General features: G+C 62.8%; 1 protein-coding gene across 2 annotated transcripts in view; it reads left to right on the top strand.

Moving 5' to 3' along the window:
- PPP2R3B (protein phosphatase 2 regulatory subunit B''beta) overlaps positions 1-23,255 on the top strand; it is a 63,258-nt gene extending 40,003 nt beyond the window's left edge. For both annotated transcript variants that reach the window (XM_057539153.1, XM_057539154.1), the window contains exons 3-13: positions 8,311-8,414; positions 8,637-8,739; positions 9,494-9,568; positions 10,992-11,078; positions 12,690-12,846; positions 16,089-16,137; positions 17,053-17,142; positions 17,844-18,019; positions 18,668-18,786; positions 18,993-19,099; positions 22,458-23,255. In XM_057539153.1, coding sequence (XP_057395136.1) covers positions 8,311-8,414; positions 8,637-8,739; positions 9,494-9,568; positions 10,992-11,078; positions 12,690-12,846; positions 16,089-16,137; positions 17,053-17,142; positions 17,844-18,019; positions 18,668-18,786; positions 18,993-19,099; positions 22,458-22,608 — 1,218 coding nt within the window. In that variant the 3' untranslated portion in view covers positions 22,609-23,255. The remainder of the gene's footprint in view (positions 1-8,310; positions 8,415-8,636; positions 8,740-9,493; positions 9,569-10,991; positions 11,079-12,689; positions 12,847-16,088; positions 16,138-17,052; positions 17,143-17,843; positions 18,020-18,667; positions 18,787-18,992; positions 19,100-22,457) is intronic.
- Positions 23,256-24,685: the final 1,430 nt, after the last annotated feature.

Here is a 24,685-nt window from a genome sequence, read left to right as displayed (position 1 = left end):
GTGGCTTATAAAGAACAGAAGTTCACTTCTCATAGTTCTGGAGGCTGGACGTCCGAGATCAGCGTGTCAGCAGGGCTGGTTCTGGTGAGGGCCGTCCTCCGGGGCACAGAAGTTTCTCACTGTGCCCTCACGCGGAGGAAGGGGTGAGGGAGCTCTCTGGAGTCCCTTTTACAAGGACGCTAATCCCCTTCATGACCTCATCACCTCCCAAAGGCTCCACCTCCTAACACCATCACCTCGGGGATTAAGTTTCAACATAAGACCTTTGCGGGGTGGGGTGGGGACACAAACATTCAGACCATAGCTCTATCCTACTGGGTATGTGGAGATAGCTTGTTTTAATTTGCACATTTCTAATGACTGTCAGTACTGAGTGAGCATCTTTTAAATGTGCCCATTTATCATTGTATGTCTTCTTTCATGACATGCCTGTTCAGATAGATCATTTGCGTGTTTAAAAATCTGGTGTTTTCTTACTGTTGAGTTATATGTGCTTTGCATACATTCTAGATACAAGTCCTTTGTCAGAGGTACTGTGTAGCAGACGTTTTCTCCCAATGTTCTCTTGTCTTTCTGCTCTCGTAACAGTCTTTGGAATTGCAAACGTTTTTCATTTTGATTGTGTCCAGTTTTCAGATTTTTTCCCTACTTGGTTCATGCATTTGTATCCTTGATGGGAAGTGTTGGCAAATCCGAGGCCAGTAGGATTTTTCTCACGTGTTTTCTTCTAAAGGCCGATTCGGGTAACTCTTCCCTTCAGGCCTGTGCTCCACTCTGAGCTGGGTATTGGCGCATGTGGGGTAGGAGGGAAGGTGCGTCTCTGCACACGGTGTCCAGTGGCCCCAGACCCGCTCGCTGGGCACCCCGTCCGCCCGCTGACTTGCCTTGGCACCTTCTTCCGACGGGAATTGCCGTACGTGAGTCTGTCCCTGGACGCTCTTGGGTGTCGGTGACGGGCTGTCTGTCACAGCAGGACAGCACTGGCCCCGCTGCTGTAGCTTCACTGCTGTGTTCACGTCCGGCAGTGCTGATTTTCCTGCTTCTCTCTGATTCTCAAGTGCTGCGACTGCTCTGGTGTCTCTGCATTCCCACGTGAACTGCAGAATCACCGTCCCCACGCCTGCTGGGGAAAGAAGCTAGCTGGGATTCGGGTTGTGATCGTTTGAGTGTGTAGGTGAATTTGGGGACAGTCCACGCCTTTCCAACATCGAGTCTGCCGGGTTATGACCCCGGCATTTCTCAGATTCTAAGTCATCATTAATTTCTCTCAGTACTCTTTTGTCATGTTGGTCTTTCCTCAAACGTATGAATACTTGGGCATAACCCAGTGTTTCATGTCTTTGACGATACTGTCAGTAGCGTTATTTTGCTTCAGTTCATGGCTGTTCCTTGAAGTGCACAGAACTGCTGTTGGTTTTTGTGTGTTGGCTTTGGACTACGCATAAGATCACTTTTTCAGGTTCCTTAGGAGTTTCCAGTGAACGATCACGCCCTCTGCAGATAAAGAGAGTGTCCCCGTTTGCTCTGTAATCTGCGGGTCTTGTATCCTCTTTCCTGCCCTGCTCGCTGTGCTGGCTGGGCCTCCGTGAGGACGCTGACTCGGGGTGTGGGAGCACCATAGCCCTCGCCCCCCCAGCCTTGGGGCGCGTGACCCCCCGCAGACGCAGCGTGGGAGCTGCAGCTGCTCCTGTGTCCTTTACCAGGTTGAGGAACCTAGTTTGCTGAGAGCCCTTTTACTGTGTAAAATCTTGAACGCGTGTTGAAATTTGCTTTTCTGCACGTGTTGAGTGCTCCTGTGGCTTTTCTTCTTCCCTCAAGCCGTCTTGCGTCTTTGGATGAATCCCATTTCATCATAAATCCTGTCTCTTCCTCCTTACGTGCTTTTGGGTTCTGATTGCTTGTGTCTTGTTAGGGTTTAAATCCAGGCTCCGGAAGGACGCCCATCTGGAGATGCGTTGTCTAGTGAGTTCTCTGGCTCGGTAGCAGGGTGGCCTGGCCTCACAGAATTGGTTGGGTTATTGAGCCGCGTGTTTAGAACTGGGATGGTGTTTCACGATAAACGTTTGGCAGAATTCACAGTGAAGCATTTGGGGTTGGACATTCTCTCCCTGGGAAGGTTGTGGACATTGAGTTTGATGGGGTAGTTCCCGTCTTTCAAGTGTGTGCCCAGCTCCTGTGACTTGGTGAATTTATTGACACACATTGTTGATAAGATTCCACACGTTTAGGGTCTGTACTGACTGACGTCCCTCTGCCACTTCTGATGTTGGCATTTGTGTCTTCTGTCCTTATCCTCAGTTGGTTTGGCCAGAAGTTTTTTATTTTCCTGATCTTTTCTGAGAACTAGCTTTTAGTTTTGCCAACTTTTTTGTAGTGATTTCCTATCGCATTGATTTCCCGTCTTTATTGTTTCCTCTCTTCCGCTCACATTAGGGCTAACTGTTCTCCTTGCAGTTTCTTAACGAGGCAGCTCTGTCCACTCAGCCTTTCTGCTTTGCTCACGGAAGCACTTAATGCTGTGAACTTCCTTCCGAGCGCTGCTTGACCGGCATCCCAAACGTTGTTGATGTGTTGGTTTTTGGGTTTTTTTGTGTGTTTTTATTTCCCTTCTCATTCAGTGCAAACTACATTTGTGTTTGTCTTGTAAACTTCTCCTTTGGCTGATGCTGCGTTATTTAGAATTTTGTTGTTTTGATTTTCAACTCCTGCAGCTTGTTTAGACATGTTTTGGTTACTGATTTCCAGTTTAGTTCTGTCGTGGGCAGGGGTGCTCTGTCTGGTCTCAGTGCTTCCAGATGTACTGAGATTTGTTTTCTGGGCTGAGGGTGGTCGTCTTGGTAAACGCGCACGTGAAGGTCGTCCAGCCCTGAGTGTCGGTTTGCTCCCTGGGTTCCGAGCGTGTCCGGGTCCCGGCGTTTCAGCAGCTTCTGCCTGTTCTGTCAGTTGCGGGAGAGGGTGCGGCTCCCGACGGTGAGTGACTGCGGGCTTTCCTCGGGGAGCTGTGGGCCGGGGGCCGCGGCCTTTGTGCCTCTGTGGGCGGCTGTGTCGTGTGAGGACCTCCTGTCCCCAGATCAGCTCCGTCCTCACACCCCTTCTTCTCTCTCGTCATCGCGACACGGCCCTTGTTCTTGCCGGAGACGTGCTTCTCGGGAGCCTGCGTGCCCGAGGTCAGTGGACCAGCTCCTCTGAACACAGAAAGGGGCAAACGGCTGGTCCGTGAAAAGGGCAGTCTCTGCTTCCCTTCCCTGCGCAGGGGGGCCCCTGTCGGCACACGTGTGGGCTTTGATCTGGGCGTCCTGCAGTTCTTCCCGTTCTGAGCCCTGCTGCCTGGAGTTAGCACGGCGGGTGCTGAGCCCTTGGGGCCACCCCCATTTCACACGCCAGGCCCGCGTCCCAGGCTGTCACCTGTGTGTCCGCCTGACCGGCTCTGGATTCCGGGGCTTCCCACGACCCCCCTCATGACCCCCCTGCTGTTGGTTTTTGTGTGTTGGCTTTGGACGACACATGCCCATCAGATCACTTTTTCAGGTTCCTGAGGGGTTTCTAATAGACGATCACGTCTATTCCGCAGTTCCGCAGTTTGCTCGGCAGCCCACAGGACTCAGGGAAACACCAGTTCGTTATAAAGGGTTCCTTATGAAGGGTATGCTGAGGGGTACCGGTGAGCAGCCTGGAGAAGAGGCATCAGGGTGCGGCGTCGGGGGCTCCCCAGTGCTGCAGTCTGTCCCCGTGGAGTTGGGGTGCATCTCCGTCCTGGTACGGCGGATTTGTTCCCTAGCTTGGAAGGCCCCTGAACCCGCTCCTTTAGGGGCTGTTTCAGAGGCTTCATCCCGTGGGCATGATCGAGGTTTCTCTCCACCTCTGCCTTCGCCCTCTGCAGAGAATGCCGGGGCGCGGAAAGTTCCAGCTCAGTAACCGTGGCGTGGGCTCTTTAAGGACAGCCCCATCCACGACGAAACAGGCTCCTGTCCCCCCAGGAGATTCCAAGGGACTTCGGGGCTCTGTGTCCGGACCTGGGGGCAGAGGCCAAATATCAGCACAGAAGCCGCTCCTGGCACTGGTTCGTGGTGGGAGCGCAGATGCTCTGGGAATCCCTCCCTTAGGGGACCCCACGTGGTCAGGAGCCCCGTGGGGGGAGCCGGGCAAAGGTCAGCCTGCACCTGCTGATGGTCCACATGCGGAGTCCTGCTCGGGTGGGTGTCAGATGCCCTGTGCCACGGGAGCCGAGCCAGACCCCAGGCCCCAGCCAGATGCTGCCGTGTTCGGGACAGGCCGTGTGGACGGACGGGGAGCTCTGTGTGTGCGCGGGCGTCGGGTGGGGGGTGCCGTGAGGGGCGTGAGGGACGGGATCGGGGTCACCGCGGGGCTGCTCCTGACGGGGTGACGCGGGCCTCAGCGTGTGCCCGGGTCTCCCGTCACGTACGCTAGATGAAAGTTACAGACCTGTAAAACCTTCCCATGTCGTGTGTTCTTCCCTTCAGGGTGGCATTTTACCATATTTTTAAACGCGTTTCTTCGTACCTCTGGATTTCAGAGTTGGTGTTTCCTGTTCCCTTGGAATGTTTGCAGACGGTCCTGAGAGGTGGTGGACGGAGGTCACGGTGAAAGCGTTAGGATGGACTCTCCAGCTGCCTGTGGGGTGGGTGGGCTGGGGAGTGCGGCACCGCTCGTTCTGGGACGTGAATGCAGGTGACGTCACCCCACGGGCAAGGGTACAGCTCCTGCTGTGCGGTGGACGGACGCACGGCCGTGGGACGGGACGGTGCCGTCGCCCGAGTCCGTCCGGATAGCTGTCACGTGCCCGCGCGAGCGCTCCAGGCGGGATGCCTGAGGCCCCTGGCTCCCCGGTCCCTGCCGCCTGCGCCCTCCCGCCCCGGGGAGCGGCCAGTGCCCTCCGCGCCCCCGGCTCACACTGCCCCCTCGGGGCCCTGGGGCCAGCATCCCTGGCAGGAGGCCTCCGCTGCCCGTCGCCCCAGGCCGCGCGCCCACCTGCGCGGAGCAGAGGCCTTTCAGCCCGCCCTGTGCCCGAGCCTCGCCCCGTGGTCCCCGCCCCAGCGTGTGCGCGCAGCCCCAGAGCGTCCGGACGCACGGCTCCCGCGCAGCTGGGCTGCTCCCTCCCGGGGCGCCGAGGGTGAGGCGCCCGCGCGCTCTGGGCCTGGCGTCGTGGGCAGGAGCGGGCGCCGGCGGTCTCCCCCGGGGCGGCCCCTGGCCGCGGGCGTGCCTGGCCGGTGCTCGGTCCTGCCAGACCATCTGCCGGCAGCTCCGCCGCCACCTCCCCGACCCGCGGGCGATGCCCGTGACCCGGGTCCTGTGAGCGCCGTCGCCCGTGTGGGCTTCTGTGGGGACCCGGTTTGCGCCTTTCCTCTGCCTCTCCCTCCGGAGTCCGGCCGTGTTCACCCTTCTCCCTGCAGGGCCTGTCGCTCTCTTGGGCCCTTGGCCTTTTTTCCTGTACCTTTGCCTTAGTTTGAAGTCTGTGTGTGACCCCGTTGTCAGGATAATGCCCTGCGAACGTTTTCCTGGTCTGCGGCTTGTTTTTATGCCCTCGGCGACGTCTGCCCTGGAGTTCTGGTGGGGAAGCGGTTCAGTCCACCCACCTTCTCTTTCAGAGCTTTGGTGTTTGACTCACGTTTAGGGAACCTCTGCTTCTCCAGCATCGGGACGATCTCCTACATTTCCTTCTGGAGTTTCACTTTCAGAGCTTTGGTGTTTGAGTCACGTTTAGGGAACCTCTGCTTCTCCAGCATCGGGACGATCTCCTACATTTCCTTCTGGAGTTTCACCGTCCACGCTTGGGGCTGGCATCCGTCCCTCGTGGTTTCGTAGAGTTGCCCCGCCGACCAGCTGGGCTCCCACTAGGGACGCCCGTTCCCTCTGAGCTGCCGCCAGCTTCGTCTGCGTGCTGAGTTGGTGGGCGGCACCAGCTCAGGGGTCTGTCCCTAAACTGGTCCCGTCCTCTTTTTTTTTTTTTTTTTTTTTTTTTTGGTCCCGTCCTGTTTGCCCTGATGCACAGCCTCACTGCCGTGACTGCACGGAAGGCTTGACAGTCGTGTGCGTTTGCATGTGGGCTTTGAATGAGCTGGTTGATTTCTGCAAAACACCCCTTGCTGGGTGTGCATTGGCTTTGCGTTGACTCTGTGGGTCGTCTGGGGAACAGTTGACATCTTAACACATTATTGACTGGGGGATTTTTGCAGAAACTAACGCCTGTGCCTGTAATAACGTCTCCGGTCAAAAATGTGTCAACAGCATTAAGTGTCCAGTCCAGGAATCTGTATGGTCTGTCCCTCCATTTGGGGGGTCTTTGATTTCTCCCAGCCACGCTTTGTCGTTCCCTTTATAGAGATCTCACACTTTCAGTTACGTTTACCTGTAGGTTGATGTCTTTTATGCTTTTCATAGATGGCACTGTTACATTTTCTGTTTTCTAATTGCTTGTCGCCAGTGTGTGGAAATATAATTGATTTTTGTACATTGTCCTGGGATCCCGCAGCTTTGCTGGTTTTCTGTTACAAGTAAGTCCCCTACGTACACACCTTCAAGTTGCGAACTTTTAGAGATGCGAACGTGCTTACCGTCAGCGTCAGGCACGAGTGACGTTGCAGCTTGCCCTCCGTCTCCTACTGCCGGAGATCCTTCAGTTCTACCATCTCCCACCTCCTCTCCCTCCTCCAGGCAGTAACTCTTCTTGCCTGTTCACTCGATGCCAGCCCCTGTGTGCCCGCTGTTGTACTGGACTACTGTACTTTTCAAGGTACTGTAAAAATGTAAAAATGTTTTCTTCATCTTTTGTGTTTGTTTTTTATGTATCATTTGCATGGAAAGTATTAGAAATCTGTTACAGTACAGTACTATGCAGCCGACTGTGTTAGTTGGGTAGCTAGGCTGACTTTGTTGGACTTACAGACAAACTGGACTTTGGAACGTGCTCTCGGAATGGAACTCGTTCGTGTGTAGGGGACTTAGTGTAATTCTGGTATTTCGTAAACCTTTCGGAATTCTCCCTACCGCCGCGTATTTGTGAATTACCAGAGTTTTTTCTTTGTCTCTGCCCCGAGCGTCCCCTCCTCCATCTCTGCTGGTGGAGCCTGTCCCGTTCCAGCTCAGGGCAGAGCCGGCCGGCATGTGTCCCCACATGCAGATGTGAGCCGTGGGCTCCTGTGTACGCCCCTGATTACAGTGCTGTGTTCCTTTCTGTTCTTAGGTTTCCTGGCCTGCTGTTTGTTTCACTGTGATTTTTTTTTTTTTACTGCTGGATTCGATTTGCTGGCCTGGATTTGTGTGGGATGTTGGCATCTCTGTTCCTGGGAGCTGAGGGGGCCTGATCTCCCCTCACAGGTGTCAGGGTCCAGGACGTGCAGCCTCGTAACAGGATTTGGGAGACGTCCCTTGTTTCCATTCTCTGGAAGAGTGTGGGTACCATCCACGTGATTTCTTCCCTAAAGCAGGGCCCGGGATCTTCTTGGCAGGAAGGCTTTAAGCCACGGGTTCGGTCTCTTGAAATGTAGAACCGTCTGGATGTCCGTTGTCAGTTGTGGTTGGACACGTCTGTTAGTCAAGGGGTCCGCCCGTTTGCCTGCAGTTGTCGCGTTTCCTGGCCTCCAGTTTTTGGGAGTGTCAGCTGCCTGTCTGTCCAGCGCTGGCGGGCTCTGCAGTGACTGCTGACGTGGGGAGCGCGCGTTTCCTTTTTCTGCTTCCCCAGGAGTGTTGTTGAGGGGTAATTGCTTGCTTAAAAGCTTTGCGAAGAGCTGACTCGGCCTTGTTGACTCTCTCTGTGGCGTATCTGCTCTCTTTTTCTCTTCTCTCAGCCTTTGTTGTTTCCGCCCTGCTGCTTCTGCGTTGTCGGGAGGGAAGCTTAGAGCGTGGGTTTTCCGCCTGTTTCCCGGTCAGCACCTGTGTTGACAGCTGTGGCCGCCAGCCCTGCGGTCGCCTCGGCCCCTGAGATGTGCCCGGGTCACAGCCTCGTCCTTGTCGCACCCCGAGTGTCCCCTGACCTCCTCCGTCGCTTACGCCGCCCCGACGCGTCATCGGAGGTGCTGCACGTCCAGGGGTGGGCACGTGCTCGTCGCCTCCCTACAGCTGCCGACGTGCCGCCTCCAGTTGCGGCAGGCGGTCTGTGCCGCGTGCCCGGGAGCGCCGTTGCCGTCGGCGTCTCCGGAGTGACGGCTGGGAGAGGCTGCCCCTCCCCGCGGAGGCCCGTGGCGCAGGCGCAGGCGCAGGGCTGCGCGGCCGGGCTGTCTGCACGCGGTGCGCTCCCGGCCGCTGCGGGGCCCGGGGCGCGCTAACCCTGTGTCCCCTCCCCTCCGCCCGCAGGCCTGCGGCTGCCCGCTCTACTGGAAGGGGCCGCTCTTCTGCGGCGCCGGCGGGGAGCGCACGGGCTCCGTCTCTGTGCACAAGTTCGTCGCCATGTGGAGAAAGTGAGTCCCGGGGCGGGAGTGGTGGCCCGGCCGTGCCTCTGCCTCCACTGGCCGGTGCTCCTGCGGCCGGGACAGTAAGGGACGGAGACGGATGTCCGGGGGTGCCCGGCACGGCCGCCGTGTCCCTTGCGGGGCCCCGTCCGTCTGTGCCCGTCCTCCGGAGTCTGGGGAGGGGCCTGTGGACGCGCGCGGGGTGCAGCTGGGGTGCCCTCTGTCGCCCAGGATGCTCCAGAGCTGTCACGATGACGCGGCCAAGTTCGTCCACCTGCTCGTGAGCCCCGGCGGCAACTCCCTGGCGCAGGAGGACTTCATCCCCTTCTTGCAGGTGCGTCCCCGCCTCCCCGCCGCACACGCCCTCGCCCCCGCCCCCTCCTCGCAGGCGCGCCCCGGTGTCTACACCCCGGGGGCTGGCGGGCAGGCAGGCGGGCTCCTCCGAAGCTGGCTCCGTGCAGCCCCTCCAGACCTGCGTGAGAGGCAGGACGGTGTAGACAGCTGCACACCTGAGCCCGCGGAGCGTGGAGTCGCACCTTCGGGCGCCGGGCCGCCCACGAGAGGCCTCTCGCGGTTTGCAGAACGCGCATTTCCACACGCCGTTCTGGTTCCTGTAAACACGGTTTTGTTTAGCGCTCTCTGTTACGTCCTGTAGAGGGGAATCGAAGGCGGTCCCCGGTTACCCGCGTGTTCCACGTGAACACGGAGTAACCGAAGTTACCAAGCCATTTGAATGGAAGCGACTTAAAGGGCTCCTGGGACTGCAGTGCTTTGTTAAGTGAGGATATCACCAGTTTTCTTTCTCAGGATCTGGGGTGGAGTTCCCTGGTGGTCTTTCATACCTTTATACGTGTCAGATTGTTACCTTCGGCCGCGACAGCTGGCGTGCTTCCTTAGCTCGTGTCCCAGATGATTCTGTGTGATCCTTTAATTTGATGTGATTTCACGTAACCGTGTGTCTGGGCTGACGCTGCGTGAGCGGCTCTGTGGCTGGATGTGTGAACCTGGGTGTTGGTGGTGGACACGTGCGCGCTTATCCCTGGGCCTGGCGGCATATCCCAGGGCCGTGTCCCGTCCCCCGTCTGCAGGACGTGGTGAACACCCACCCGGGCTTGGCATTCCTGAAGGAAGCGTCGGAGTTCCACTCCCGCTACATCACCACGGTGAGTACGAGCACGTCCGCTGCCCCTGTGGCTTCCGTGGGCGCCTGAGGCCCGGGCTCCAGGCCCGCCGTGAGGGAACGGACACCCAGCCCCTGCACCCGTGGCCCTTCACAGCCCCGCTTTCTCACCAGGAAGAGGGTGTGGGGCTCGGGCGCGGGTGGGCTGTGTGTCCCACCTGGGTCCCAGCTGGGCCCCAGCTGGGCGCGCTCAGCGAGAGCCTGGGTGGTCCTGGCCGCGTGCCCCGGGCTCGGACAGGTCGGGGCAGGCGAGGGGACGTCCACAGACCCAGCGGTCTCCCTCTCTGGGCAGCCTGGGCCCCTCAGCCTGAGGGCCTGGCCCGGGGACACGAGGACGCCACAGCCCAGCCCCCGCCCCTGCCCCGGTCAGAGGTCGCCTGGGGAGGACGGCCCTCCGGCTCTGGGTGGAGGTGGGCGTCCGGCTCTGGGTGGAGGTGGGCGTCCGGCTCTGGGTGGAGGACGGCCCTCCGGCTCTGGGTGGAGGTGGGCGGCGCCGCGGCCCCATGGCACGGAGCCGTCGCTCGTGGAAGCCCACGTGCCCGCGGTTCCACAGGCCTCCCTCCGCCCCTTCACCGCTCCACGTCGCCCTGAGGGGTCGTCGCCGAGGAGCGGTGCTCGGAGCCGTGCCTATTCCAGCGGCGGCAGGGAGCGCTGCGTGTGAACGGGGCTGGGTGCCAGGAGCCCCGTTCCCGTGCCCCGGCCTCCCTGCGCAGACAGGACAAGGCAGGGCACGTCCGGGCGGAGGGGACGGCCTGCAGCAGGGACGGGGGAGGGGATGCCCCGGGAGGAGGACGGGTGAGGGGACAGCCCGTGACAGGGACAGGCGAGGGGACGTCTCAGATGAGGACAGGTGAGCAGATGCCCCGGGACAGGCGAGGGGCGTCCCCACCTGGGAGCAGAGCTAAGCCCCGTGGCCAAGGTGGGCCTCACTGTGCAGGGCGCAGGGGTCACTCTCTGGCCTTAACGTTTTCCATTCAGTGGTCAGTTGAGCGTCCGTGGAAGCATTGGGAGCAGTTTCTCAAACCACCCGCAGTGTAAGAAAGACTCCCAGCCACACAGGAACTGCATGCCCACGCCGTCCTAGCTCAGGTGTGGCCATCTCACCCGGACATCCCCCTGCATGTGGCAGCGGGTCCGCCTCTCCTGCCACCTGTGTCCTCCCTGCAGCTGGAGGCAGGACTGCTTCCCCCCCACCGTCTGATGACGTGCGGAGCGGTCGCCCTCTGCTGGCGACACGGGGCCCTGCGGCCCAGGGTGCGGAGCTCCTGGTGAGGCCAGGCAGGAGCTTGGCGGCGAGGTCGCAGGCGGGGTACCTGCAGGACCACACGTGGGGTTGCTGCACAGTCACGTGCGGGGCCCCCAGCCCCCCGCGTCCCGGTGCTCAGCCGACGGGCCTCCTCCTACAGGTCATACAGAGGATCTTCTACACGGTCAACAGGTCTTGGTCCGGGAGGATCACGTGCACGGAGCTCCGGAGGAGCACGTTCCTGCAGGTGGGTGGCGGCTGCCCGAGGGGCACGGGGCCTCCTGCATGCCCCCGCCCACTCATCCAGCCTCCCGGCATCCACCGCGACCCACCCACCCATCCCTCCGCCCGCCCCCCAGCGATCCCCCATCCCTCCACCAACCTGTCAGCGGTCACCCCACCCGTCTGCCCACCCGTCGTCATTACCCCACCCAGCCTCCCTCCCTCCCTTCCCTTCCCCAGCGTCATCCGTTTCTCCGCCCACACGCCAGTAGTCCATTCTTTATCCACATACACGTCGTCCGTCGGTCCACTCACCCCTCTGCCCACCCGTCGTCTCTCCCTGCACCCACCAGCCTGTCACCCGTCCCTCCATCGGCTGACGCATCACCTGTTTCCCCCACCCGGTCCCCCACCCGGTCCACCCACCCGTCGTCCACCTCCTTGTCCATCCACCCAGCCGTTACCCATCCCTCCAGCACACTATCACCTGTTCCTGCCTCCATCCCCTACCCACCATCCCCTTCTTCATCTACCCACGCACTCGTTCATCCCTCCACTCCCCCACCAGTAACCCGTCGCTACACCAACCCCTAGATCATCCCTCTGTCCACCCTCCCATCCTCCATTCCCCTCCCTCCACCCTCCCATCCTCCATCCGCCTCCCTCCACCCACCCACTCTCCATCCGCCTCCCTCCACCCTCCCATTCTCCATTCCTCCACCCCTCCACCCAGCACCCAGCTTATCCGCGGTCACCCCATTCATCTGCCCACCTGTCATCATTACCCCACCCACCTTGCATCCCTCCATCCAGCACCCAGCTTATCCGCGGTCACCCCATTCATCTGCCCACCTGTCATCGTTACCCCACCCACCTTCCATCTCTCCACCCAGCACCCAGCTTATCCGCGGTCACCCATCCAGCACCCAGCTTATCCACGGTCACCCCATTCATGTGCCCACCTGTCATCGTTACCCCACCCACCTTCCATCCCTCCACCCAGCACCCAGCTTATCCGCGGTCACCCCATTCATCTGCCCACCTGTCATCATTACCCCACCCACCTTGCATCCCTCCATCCAGCACCCAGCTTATCCGCGGTCACCCCATTCATCTGCTCACCTGTCATCACTACCCCACCCACCTTGCATCCCTCCACCGTCATCCGTCCCTCGTCCCCCGACTCGTCCATCATCCGTTCATTTTCCTTCCTTTCCTTTATCCACCCGCCCACCCTTTTTCTTCTTCCATTCGTCGTGTACCCTTCCTTTCCCCTTGTCCATCCCGGAGGCACGGCCCCGCCCTCTGGGGAGTGGGTGCACCCGGGTTCTGTGGACCTGTGCGTGTCGACAAGGGCGGGGCTGACCCGCTCGCGTCAGGAGCCCCCGGCCACGAGAGCGTGCGTGCTTGGGCTGCTCTGTGCTGCAGTCTCGGGGCCCTGCCCGGTGCGCCCCGACCTGGGTGCTGGGCTCCCAGCCCTCAAGCAGGTCTCCACCAGCGCGGACCCTCCACCCTCAGGACGTGAGACTCCTGGGCAGGGTGGGGCGGGGTGGGGGGGGGTCCCACCTGCGGGAGGCCCGTCTCCACACTGCAGCCGGAGGTGCCTGGCAGCGGTCTTCTGGGTCTGTCCTGGCAGAACGTGGCACTCCTGGAAGACGAGGCGGACATCAACCAGCTGACCGAGTTCTTCTCCTACGAGCACTTCTACGTCATCTACTGCAAGTTCTGGGAGCTGGACACGGACCACGACCTGCTCATTGACGCGCAGGACCTGGCCCAGCACAGCGACCACGGTGAGGGCGGGGCCGGCGGGCAGCGGGGACGCAGCACGGGACGCACGGGGACCGGGGCGGACGCGGGACACGGCACGGGACGCACGGGGACCGGGGCGGACGTGGGACACGGCACGGGATGCACAGGGAACGGGGCGGACACGGGACACGGCACGGGACGCACGGGGACCGGGGCGGACACGGGACACGGCACGGGACACACGGGGACCGGGGCGGACACGGGACACGGCACGGGACGGATGGGGGTCGGGGCGGACACGGGACAGCACGGGACCCGCGGGGACCGGGACACACAGGTCCTGCTGTTGGTGGAGGCGCTCTCTGGGGGGCGTGGAGCCCCCGTCCTGAGCAGAGGCAGCGGCTGCCCCACACAGGCTGCGTCCGTCCGTCCGTCCCCCCGCTCTCCCCGCCCACCTCCCCTCCATTTGTGCTCAAGTGTTTCGGGGCCACCCCACCCGTCATTTCACGCCAGGTCCCCTGATGAGCCCCGGCGTGGGCCAGTCTGGGTGCCGCCCTGAGCCCCCAGCACCTGTTCCCAGAGCTGAGCAAACTGTCCCCGTATGCTGTATCTCTCGGCAGCGTTCCCCTCGCTCCCTCCCTCCTCCCGCGGCTTCCTGCTCTGTGTCGGGGCCTCGAGCGGCCCGTCTGCAGAGTGGACGGTGCCCTGTCTGCGTGGGCGGCTCTGGGCACCGTCCTGAGGCCAGATGCCAGCTCGGGGCCACTGGGGCCGGGGCGGGTGGGACGGCGGCGGCGGGCCCCCGGGAGCCGTCCTGAGGGGAGGGAACGGCGGAGCGGAGACGCGGTTCTCTGAGAGGTTGTACTTCTGGCTTCTGGGTTTGACTGTGAGCTTCCGTGCCTTCTCACCACAGAAAGGCCTGAGAAGTTGCACTCTGGCCTCTCACAGTTGAGGAGCAGCAGGGGGGAATCCAGTGTCAATGCTTCTTTGATGAGAGAAAATTATCACCTCCCACCTCCCGTGACAAGAAATCACATTTTCAGGGTACACAGAGTGGGCCAGAATTTAAGTGCGCCGTGGGTTCTTAGTTTTAGAAACAATTTTCTTAAGACTGCACGTTTTCGTGTAACGGATGTTTCACGTACCCACGCGCACAACCGAATTTCTGCATCCTCAGGGCGTGTGTCTTGTCTGTGGTGACGGGGCCCGGACGTGAGCTCCCCGGGGCACTGTCTGCTTGCTACATCTCTCGGACTGGCCTTGCGAGGGTGCCGTGGACGCTGGCGTGTGGACGCCTGAGCGGACGTGGGTCTCTCTCAACTCCGTCCCTAAATTCGACGCCTGGTCTCAACTCCAACTCCCTCTGTGATCTCGGGAATAGCTCCAGGCGCAGACCCGTGGTGGCCGGCACGTGGTTCCCCAGATCGGGGGTCACCTGTCCCCGCCTGTCCCCACGACCCTCTCCTGGTGCCCACATCCCGGTGTCCCTGTGTCCACCCCATCGAGGTCTCACGTCAGGGCATCTTGTGGGGCCGGTGTTGGGGCTTTGTCACCAGGCTGGGCTGGTGGCGTTGTGGCCTCGTCTGTCCTGGAGACACGACTGACTGTGGGGACCGTGGTCTTGCGGCCAGCACAGGACACTGGGTGGCTTCGGGCACAGTCCCCCAGCTGTGGACGTGAGTGCCGTGATGCGTCCCTCCCCTTCCATCTGCCGCTTCCTAACCTACCAGGTCCTGCACTAGAGGCGGCAGGGCTCCTCCTTACGTCGTGGGAAGGAACGGGCAGAGGGGCAGAGCTGACCTGTCCCGTGTCCCACGGACGAGTGGGTTCTGGTCTCAGATTGCCGGTCGTGGCAGTGAGTCTGAGTCAGCTGTCCAGTTCCCTGGGGCTGTCGTCATGGCGGGATGGGGAGGGACCCTCAAAGAACAGGAAATTATCCTCCCAGTTCTGAGGCCAGAGGTCCAAAACCAACGCATTTATGAAGGACTGTCATCCAGGAGGGGCTTCCTGAGGCGGCTGTATCGGGTTACCGCAAATCGGGGGCTTAAAATCCACCCTCCCCCAGTCCTGGGAACCAGACGCCTGAGGTCAGGGTGTCCCAGGGCCGCGCTCCCTCCAGAGGCTCCAGGGGAGGGTCCTTCCTGCCTCTTCCAGCTTCTGGGGGCTCCAGGTGTCCCTGGGCTTGTGGCCGCCTCCCTCCCGTCTCTGCCTTCATCTTCATGTGGTTTCTCCTCTGTGTCTGGGTCTCTCCTCTTCTGTGTCTTATAAGGACCCTGTCACTGGATGTAGGGCCACCCTCCTCCAGGAGGACCTCATCTCAGACCCTTCACTGCATCACATCTGCAGAGACCCTGTTTCCACATAAGGTCCCGTTCGCAGCCCAGGAGTCAGGACGCGGACGTGTCTTTCTGAGAAACACTGTTCAGCCTCTGACACCATCCGGTCATTTCCCATTAGAGGCGACTTTCAGTGAGGCCGGATGACTTGGGGGAAAAGACACTTGGTCTTTATTTCCCCATTTTTGTGGCTATAGATCTTGGGTATGGGCTGAAAAGTGTCCCCAAAATTTACACGATGAAGCCCTGACCCCCTGGACCTCAGGATGTGACAGTATTTGGAGATGAGGCCTTCAAAGAGGGGATGAAGGTAAAATGAGGTCACTAGGGTGGGTCCTGATCCCACAGGACAGGTGTCCTTATAAGAAGAGATCAGGGCCCAGACACACACAGAGGGACAGCCCTGTGAGGACACAGGGAGGAGAGGGCCGTCTACACGCCCAGGAGAGAGGCCTCAGGAGGGACCAGCCCTGCCCACACCGGGATCTCAGACTGCAGCCTCCGGGACTGGGGGAGAAATAACGTGGGCCGTTTAAGCCGCCCCGTCTGCAGTGCTTCATGGCAGCCCCAGCCGACTGACATGGTGTCTTTCACTCTTCCATCCTCTTAGTTGCCGGCGGGTTGGATGCATTTGTGTGCTGATCACAACTGAGTGTTTGGAGGCAGAGCCTCCGAGAGGGTGGACGTGTGCGTCCTGCCTTTACCGCCCGCTCTGTCTTGGGGCCCCTGGGCCAGCTCTTCACTCTGCTTTGCTCTGGGCTCAGGTCCGGGACTGGAACGCGCCGGGCAGCGCTGAGGGAGGCCAGGAGCAGGAGATTCGGTCCCGAGGGTTCCGCCTGACCGGGCTCGGGTCTCGGCCTTCAGACCTGAGCCCGCCCGGCCACCTGCACAGCTGTGACGCTGGGCGAGGAGCAGCGTGCGGGGCTCACGGCCGGCTTCCTCTTTTGCAGCCATATCCACCAAGATGATCGAGAGGATCTTCTCCGGAGCCGTGACGCGGTGCGTCCCAGCCGCTCTCGTCGGGGTTTGGGCTGACGTTCCGCACACGCATCCGGGTCTGACTCATTCGCTCCTGATGTGAGGTGGCCGTGCTCTGGGAGCGTGTGCTATCGTCACATGAGGTCGTGAGTCAGGGACACGTGTACACTTTGTCACACGAGGTCACGAGTTGGGGACACATGCCACTCACAGGTCACATGTAAGGGACACGCCATCGTCACATGAGGTCGTGAGTCAGGGACACGTGTACACACCTTTGTCACACGAGGTCACGAGTCGACACATGCCACTCACATGAGGTCACATGTAAGGGACACACCATTGTCATATGAGGTCGTGAGTTAGGGACATGCGTACACACCTTTGTCACACGAGGTCACGAGTCCGGGACACATGCCACTCACATGAGGTCACATGTAAGGGACACACCATTGTCACATGAGATCGTGAGTTAGGGACACGCGTACACACCTTTGTCACATGAGGTCACATGTAAGGGACACATGCCACTCACATGAGGTCACATGTAAGGGACACGCCATTGTCGCATGAGGTCGTGAGTTAGGGACACGCGTACACACCTTTGTCACACGAGGTCACATGTAAGGGACACGCCATTGTCGCATGAGGTGAGTTAGGGACACGCGTACACACCTTTGCCACGAGGTCGTGAGTCGGGGGACACAGGCCCCTGCCCCTGAGGCTGTGAGGCGGCTGTGACCACAGCGGCTGCTCCTGCCCCAGCTGGGCCCCAGGGACCCTCCTCCGGGTCACGTGGTCTCTCAGGCCTTGTCCCGAGGAGGAACCAAGGGCGCAAAACTGGGCCTCCTCCCCGGGGGAGGTGGGGGGGGACCCCGCCTCAGGCCACTGCTGCCTGACGCAGTCTTTGTCTGTCGGTTCCGGCCCTGAATCCAGAGGGAGAAAAGTGCAGAAAGAAGGAAAAATAAGCTACGCTGACTTTGTCTGGTTCTTGATCTCCGAGGAAGACAAGAAAACCCCGACCAGGTGAGTATCTGGCAGCTGCCCTCTGCTCCACTTGCTGGAACACTTAGAAGCAGGGGCTGGTGGTCAGCCCTGAGCGAGGGCGCCCCCCTCCGTGATCCACCTGGGCAAGGTCAGGCACAGGCGGGGCTCGCGCTGGGGGAGGGTCCGCGGGTGGTGGCGTCTGTCCCAGGCGGGGCTCCCGCTGGGGGAGGCGTCCCCAGGAGGTGGCGTCTGTCTCAGGCGGGGCTCGCGCTGGGGGAGGGGTCCCCGGGTGGTGACGTCTGTCCCAGGCGGGGCTCGCGCTGGGGGAGGGGTCCCCGGGTGGTGGCGTCTGTCCCAGGCGGGGCTCGCACTGGGGGAGGGGTCCCCGGGTGGTGGCGTCTGTCCCAGGCGGGGCTCGCGCTGAGGGAGGGGTGTCCGGGTGGTGGCGTCTGTCCCAGGCGGGGCTCGCGCTGGGGGAGGGGTGTCCGGGTGGTGGCGTCTGTCCCAGGCGGGGCTTGCGCTGAGGGAGGGGTCCCCGGGTGGTGGCGTCTGTCCCAGGCGGGGCTCGCGCTGGGGGAGGGGTGTCCGGGTGGTGGCGTCTGTCCCAGGCGGGGCTCGCGCTGAGGGAGGGGTGTCCGGGTGGTGGCGTCTGTCCCAGGCGGGGCTCGCGCTGGGGGAGGCGTCCCCGGGTGCTGGGGTCCGTGCTGGGCGGCCATGCTGACCGTGGCCCGGCGTCACAGCATCGAGTACTGGTTCCGCTGCATGGACCTGGATGGGGACGGGGTGCTGTCCATGTACGAGCTGGAGTACTTCTATGAGGAGCAGTGCCGCCGGCTGGACAGCATGGCCATCGAGGCCCTGCCCTTTGAGGACTGCCTGTGCCAGATGCTGGACCTGGTGAAGCCCCAGAGCGAAGGTGATGCTGGGGGGCGGGGTGCCCCCGTGAGACAGGGACACCCCCGGGGGAGGGGGTCCCCGACCCCATGGCCCGGTGCCTGTGCTCCTTCACGGCCCACGTGGGGACCCCAAGCCCAGGACGCCCGGTGTGGGCACTTCAGAGGGCCCCCCCCGCCCTCGGCTCCCCCTCGTCCGGCCCTGTGCTGGGGCCCCCGGGGTGTGTTTGGTGGGTGTGGGAGCCGGGAGCCCACCAGGTGCGTCCGTCCAGGGGCGCCCAGGACACCTTCCAGGGTCAGAGGCTGGCTCTGCCCGGACCCACCCGCCTCAGTCGGTGTCGTGCGTCCGTGTCCTGCACCCTGGTCTCAGGTGTCGGCACCGGGGGCCACGGTGTCCTGGGCCTTCCTGCCCTGGCTTAGGGCCTCCTGCCCCGTGTCCGCGGGTCCAGGGCAGCTCCGGTCCCGCCCTCAGGTGACTCGCGCGCGGCCCTCGCTGCGTCGGGCCCTGTCTCCCGCCCTCCCCCTCCCCCGGGCTTCTGCCCACACCCGTGGCCTGGCTCGCGGCGGGGGGCGCTGGGTCCTGAGGCGCGTCGTTACGCACGCACGGAGGGGACGCGGCTCCTGGGCGCACGTGGGAGCCGCGTGAGCTCACGTGCCGCCCCTGCCCGCAGGGAGGATCACGCTTCACGACCTGAAGAAGTGCAAGCTGGCCAGCGTCTTCTTCGACACCTTCTTCAACATTGAGAAGTACCTGGACCACGAGCAGAGAGAGCAGGTCTCCGTGTTCAGGGTGAGCGGGGGGAGTGGGGCGCGGGGCGCGGGGGCACCTCCGGGTCCCCTCCCCTCCCCCTCGGGTGACATGACGTGCATGCTTCCCGCAGGAGAGCGGGTCTCCCTGTTCAGGGTGGGGGGGGGCGGGGCGCGTGGGCACCTCCGGGTCCTCTCCCCCTCCCCCCGCCCCCCGCCCGGGTGACATGACGCGCATGCTTCCCGCAGGAGAGCGAGAGCGAGGGCCCCGAGATGTCCGACTGGGAGAGGTACGCCGCCGAGGAGTACGACATCCTGGTGGCTGAGGAGGCCGTGGGGGAGCCCTGGGACGATGAGTAAGGGCGCGGCGGGGACACGGGGGCCCGGGACGCGGGGACGCAGGTGGGGGGACGGGGGCCCAGGACACGGGGACGGCCAGCTGGGGGGAACGGGGGCCCGGGATGCGGGGATGCAGGTGGGGGGACGGGGGCCCGGGACGCGGGGACGGCCAGCTGGGGGGACGGGGACACTCCCCCTGTGTCACAGCCCAGATGCCTGCTTTGCTCCACCTGCCACCGCCCCACCCCGAGGACAGGGACCTGTGGAGGCTGGGCCCGCAGCTCCCCGCCCTGTCCCCGGGCGCTCACTCCGCTCCCAACCGCCCGGCCTCACGCTGCCCTGGCCCCGGGAGGGCTTCCTGCTGAGCCAGGCCCTTCCGCGGCTCTACACAGGGTCCTCCGGGGTCCCATGTGCCATCTCCCGAGCTCCCTCGCCCTCGGGGGTGGGACCAGCAGGCGGCTTGAGGGGCGCAGAGCCCACCCCTGCGGAAGGGTGGCCGGGGGAGCTGGCAGGGCAGCCCCTCGTGGGGCTTCCCGTCGGGGAGCGTGGTTGTAGCTCAGTGGGCGCGCCTGCCGCCGACGCCCCTCCTCCCCCGTGGCTGGCGGGTGTGGACAGGTGAGGGGGGCCGGGGACTGCGCGTCTCCCCCAGGGCCTTGGTCCTCAGGCTTGAAAGCAGCCTTGCGGTGGAGGAGGGTTGGGGTCCAGCGTTCATGCCTGGGTCCCTGACGGGCTCGGACCCCCACCCGGTCCCGCCCAGAGCCTCCCCGCCTGCCTCTTCCCCTGCCGTGGCTGCTCGGCCCCAGGGCCGGGGCTGGCATGGCTGCTCGTGTGTGTGGCGCACGGGTGGCAGCGGAGCCCGGGGCCTGACGGTCACCCTCCGCCTCTGAGGAGGGGGCTTCAGCTTGCCGACAGCGGCGCTGCCTGCCCAGGGGTCCGAGGGGGTTCAGAGTGGGCGGGACGGTGAGCACGCCTGTCACCCCGGACCCCGCCCACCCTCAGGGCCTGTCTTTGGTCCAGGTGTTTGGCCTTTTCCAGAAGGTCACAGAGGTGGAATCCCCCAGCCCCTTCACGCCCGCCTTTGCTCTCAGCACGCGGCCTCTCAGAGCCCCGCGCGTCCCTGGGCGCGTCAGGAGGTTGGGCCCCTTCACACCTGGCCGCGTCCTCACCGGCGATGGACGCTTGCTTGCTGGTGTCCGTTGCTTCGGGCCTGGGCACGCGTGGACGGCTGCGCGGTTGAGACGTGCGAGCTGGTTTCGTGGGGCTGTAAGCGCTCGTCTCCTGGCTCAGAGCCTGGGCGGGAGGTTCCGGGTCACCTCCACGAGCCGCCCACCCATCTTCCCACGTGGCTGCGCCACTTTGCGTCCCCGCCGGTGTCGGGCGTGCGTTCCCGCCGCTCCACATCCTCGCCGGCTCTGCCGTGGTTACGGTTGGTTTGTTTTTTTAATTGTAGCCACTCGGACGTGTGCAGCAGGATTGCGTCCCGGCTTTAGCTGTCCTTGTCGCCCTTTTCTGGTGAAGGGCCGTGTCTTCTGTCTGTTCCCCATCGTGGGTTACTTGTTTCCTTTTGATCGAGTCTCGGGTTCTTTACGTCTTCTGGATACAAGCCCTTCAGGAGAGAGGGGACTTGTATTTCCTCGCCGTTTGTGGTGTATCTTTTCCTTCTCCTAACCTTGTGTATCACGGAGGAGACGCTCTGAACTTTGATGAACTGCCATTTGCCACTTTGTCTTTATGGGCTGGGCTTTGGCGTCACATGTAAGAAATGATTGCCTAATCCAAAGCCACAGAGACTCTTCTGGAAGTTGCAGCGTTTTCCACTTTGCGCTGGGTCTGTGATCTGCTCTGAGGGACCTCCCCTGTGGGGCATGGGGTCTGGTCCCGGTTACTTTTTATGCACGTGGATGTCCAGTGTAACGCAAGGCCACCAGATCGGCATCTCCGTTGAGAATCAATTGACCGTGTCTGTGGGTCTGTCTGTGAGCTCCTTCGGTTCTGTTGACGCTCGTCTCTGTCCGGCCCCCGGTGCAACGCCGTCTCGCCTGCCGTGGCCTCGGGGTGCGGCAGTGATCACGCAGCGAGGCCTCCGACTCTCGTCTTGCTCAGGACCGTCGGGGTCACTCCGGTTGCTTTGGCTTCTGTGTGAATCGTAGACTCGGCCTGACTGTCCAGGAAGCGCCTGGGAGACGTTTACTGGGCTGAGCCGGGTCTCTGCGTGGTGAGACTTGGCACCGTGACCGGGCGACCACCTGTGAGTTGGTCTCGGGACCGTCTGTCCCGTGACCGGTGTGGCTGGCCTCTGGCCGCCCACCCGGCTGTGCTTCCTGCAGCTGCGAGGTCACCCAGCCTCTGCGAGGTGAGACCCCACGTGCTTCAGCGTGGTGTCGGCTGTGCTGGTTCCTTTGTTTTGACGTGGACGTTTACGAACAAGCTTGTCTCTACACGATATTAAGCTGAGACTCTGAGAAAGGAATGAGCACTCTGGGGACAGTGACGCCTTAGTGACATCGGGCTTCCTGACCCGCAAAGCACTCTTTCCGTTTATTTAGGCCTCTGATCTCTCCTGCCAGTGTTGTGTAGTTTTCAGTGTATGGCTCTTACACGTGTTTTGTGAGATTTGTACTCGAGTACGTCGTCGTGTTTGGTATTGAAGCGGTCCTGCTGAGGTCTCCGTCCCAGCAGTTCACTGGTGACGTAGAGAAGTACGGTTTGTTCATCTTGTGGTGGTTCCTCCACCACCCAGCACGGTGCTGGATCAGAGTGGTGACGGGAGACGGCCCGGCCTTGATCCCACGTCAGGGGTGGAGTCCCCCGCTGCCCGGGAAGCGTGACGCTGCTGTGGGATGCTTCCGCCCACGTGCTTCCCCAGCCTGCGGACGCTCCGCTTCACTGCCGTTCGCGGAGACTCTGAATCCTGCGCTTCGTCAGCTGCCTTGGCCAGGTGGCTTCTCGCCTGTCGTCTGCCGACACAGATACGGTGTGGTTCTCGTGGTTGAACCGGCCTTGCCTTCCCGTGACAGGCCTGGTCACGGTACACGGGCCTTCTTGTTTGTTCTCGGATTCTGCTGCAGCGATCACTTGCAGTTTCTTGTGACACTGTGCCCTGCTTTGGCACCGGGGTCACGCGGGCCTCCTGGCAACCATCCTGGAGTCGGGGTCACGGCCTCCTGCAACAGTGAGGGTGCCTCCTCCCGCCCTCGGGAGGAGTTTGGGCGGGGGACGTGCCTGTTTTCCCCGCGGGCAGGACTCAGCAAGGAGGCCGTCGGCGTGGCGGTCCTGCGCTCACGCATCGGGGGTCTGCCAGCAGCGCCTCCGGCCGTGGGGGAGCACAGGTGGGGGGCGCGCCTGTCCGCGTCCTCACCAAGCCCCTCCCTGCAGGTACGAGGCGGAGCTCAGCCCCGTGGACCAGAAGCTGGGCGCGCTGCGGTCCCCGCTGGCCCAGAGGCCCTTCTTCGAGGTGCCAACCGGCCTGGGCGCCGTCGAGCTGTATGAGTACGAGTGCGGGGATGACGACCTGCCGCCCTCGTGACCTGTGGCCTCCGCGGGGCGTGAACGCGGCCTCTGCCTCGGGAACAGAACGGCGTGCTCGTGGAGCTCTTTTACAGAAAGTGAAGTGCGTTTGTATGGAGAGACGTTCTTATTTATTCAGCACAGAAGCTGGCCAGAGACAGTCACTGAGGGGGGCCCCACCCGCCCCGGAGGAGCTGCCGCGCGTGCGAGAGCCCCAGCCCGGCCTGGCGGCAAGGACACGCGCGCCCCAGCGTCCCCGGCAGGCAGGGCGACCTCGGCCCCGCCGTCCAGCTTCCAAGTGTAGGTGTTTGCAGACTCGCGTCGCCTGGCCGACGGTTCACCTCGTCCGGCTGAGCGGCTCCCAGGCGCCACCCGGGAGATCTGCCTGCGGTCGTGGAGGTGCGCTGACTTCGGGGCGGGGTGTGGTCGTCAGGAACATTCCGGGAGCCCCGGCGCCTCCGTCCCGCGGGCGCCCCCGCAGGGGCCACTGTCCTGGCCGCAGCTTCTCCCCCAGAGGGAGCGCCCACGTCAGCATATCATCTTCTACTGTTTTTGTGTAAATGTACAGAATATGTAAAGTTGATCTTTATTTGCTGTGCAGAGCAGTTTAAAAACGTTTTATGAGATCACGTTTGTATTTTCAAATAAAGAAATTAAGGATTTTCAGCCCCAGGCTCACCTTGGGACAAAAACGGACACAGCGGCCGGGGATTCCGAACGCAGGTCACAGAGGGACGTGGGGACAGACGGTGGTGTCAGTGCGGGGAGACCGCAGGGTGTGGAGGCCTTCAGGGCAAGGAGCCGGGGGCGCAGGTCCCAGGCCCTGGGCCCCGGGGCACTCGCAGCCTGACCCTCCGGCCACGGTGGGCCCGGGTGGCCGCTGTCGCCCGCGGTCACTTCTGATCTGTGCGTGACGGGGCGCGAGCCTTCCCCGCAGACACCACAGGGAGGCCCCGACGCCCACCCTCCACGCCGCTCGGGCCACCCCCGGGTCCGGCACGGCTGAGTCGGCACCAACCTGAGACTTGAGGGGAGGGCGCGGTCCCGCGTGTCCAGGGGGAGGTGGTCGACGAGCGTCCCCCTGCCCAGGCCAGGGACAGGCCGTCTAAGGTCTGGGCGCTGAGCAGACCTCAGGGAATGAGTCCGTCCACCCTGCAGCTGGGCCCGCGGCGGTGGACAGAAGACGCGCCCACGGCAGGGCCGGCAGCGAGAGGAGGAGCCGGCCCCCCGCAGAGCCACACCACGTGGGACCACACAGGGCAGAGCCCCACGGGCGGGAGCAGGGCCGGCTCTGGCACCTGCCTTCCCAGCCGGGCACGGCGACTGGCCACTGAGGCGGCTGTGGGCAGGCGACTCCCCAGTTGATGGTCACACAGCCCTGTCCTGGGCAGGGGCCGCCGTCACCCGCCCCGCAGCCTGGGGGCCCCGAGGCCTGGGTCATCGGCACACGCTGGCCCCTGGGCACCTGGCGATGGAGGAGGAACTGCCAACGTGAGCTCCAGCGGGTGTGGCTCGCCTTCAGTCAGACCCGCCCTGTGGACAGACAGACAGGACAGGTGCTCAGGACACGTGGACGGATGCACAAACGTTAGGGCCTGGGACGGACAAACACGGGGCCAGAGGTCAGCCCGGCCGCCCACAGGGTGGTTCCCAGTCAGTTAGGGACAGTTTGGCGAGTCCCCAGAAGGCAGACGGGGAACCCTCACCTGCCACAGCTGTTGGGGCTCTGAAGACAGCTGGGGGCAAGGCCAGCCGCACTCCCGCCCAGAGCCCCCCCGGACTGGTGCACTGACCACGCAGGGTCTGCACAAGGTGCCCCGGAGCGGGGCACCTCTGCTCCTAAAGGGCCGTCCCAGGCCCACACTCACCGGGGCTCCGGCAGCACTGCCCCAGCCCAGAGTCAGGAGGGACGCCAGGACCCCAGGGCGCCCCCGACCCAGTGGCCTGAGCCACGCGGGCCTGGGCGCACGCCTGAGGCGCCCGAGCGAGCCCCAGTCTATACCTGGGGTATCAGAGCACCTGGGGTGGCTCAGTGGGGCCTGGGCCACCTGACAACCGGCCAGCCGCTGGTGATGGTGCACACGGTGGCCCCGGGT

The sequence above is a fragment of the Balaenoptera acutorostrata genome, chromosome X (genome assembly GCF_949987535.1).
Source record: "Balaenoptera acutorostrata chromosome X, mBalAcu1.1, whole genome shotgun sequence".
Classification (NCBI taxonomy): Eukaryota; Metazoa; Chordata; class Mammalia; order Artiodactyla; family Balaenopteridae; genus Balaenoptera; species Balaenoptera acutorostrata.
This window is presented reverse-complemented; position numbering and strand designations above follow the sequence as displayed.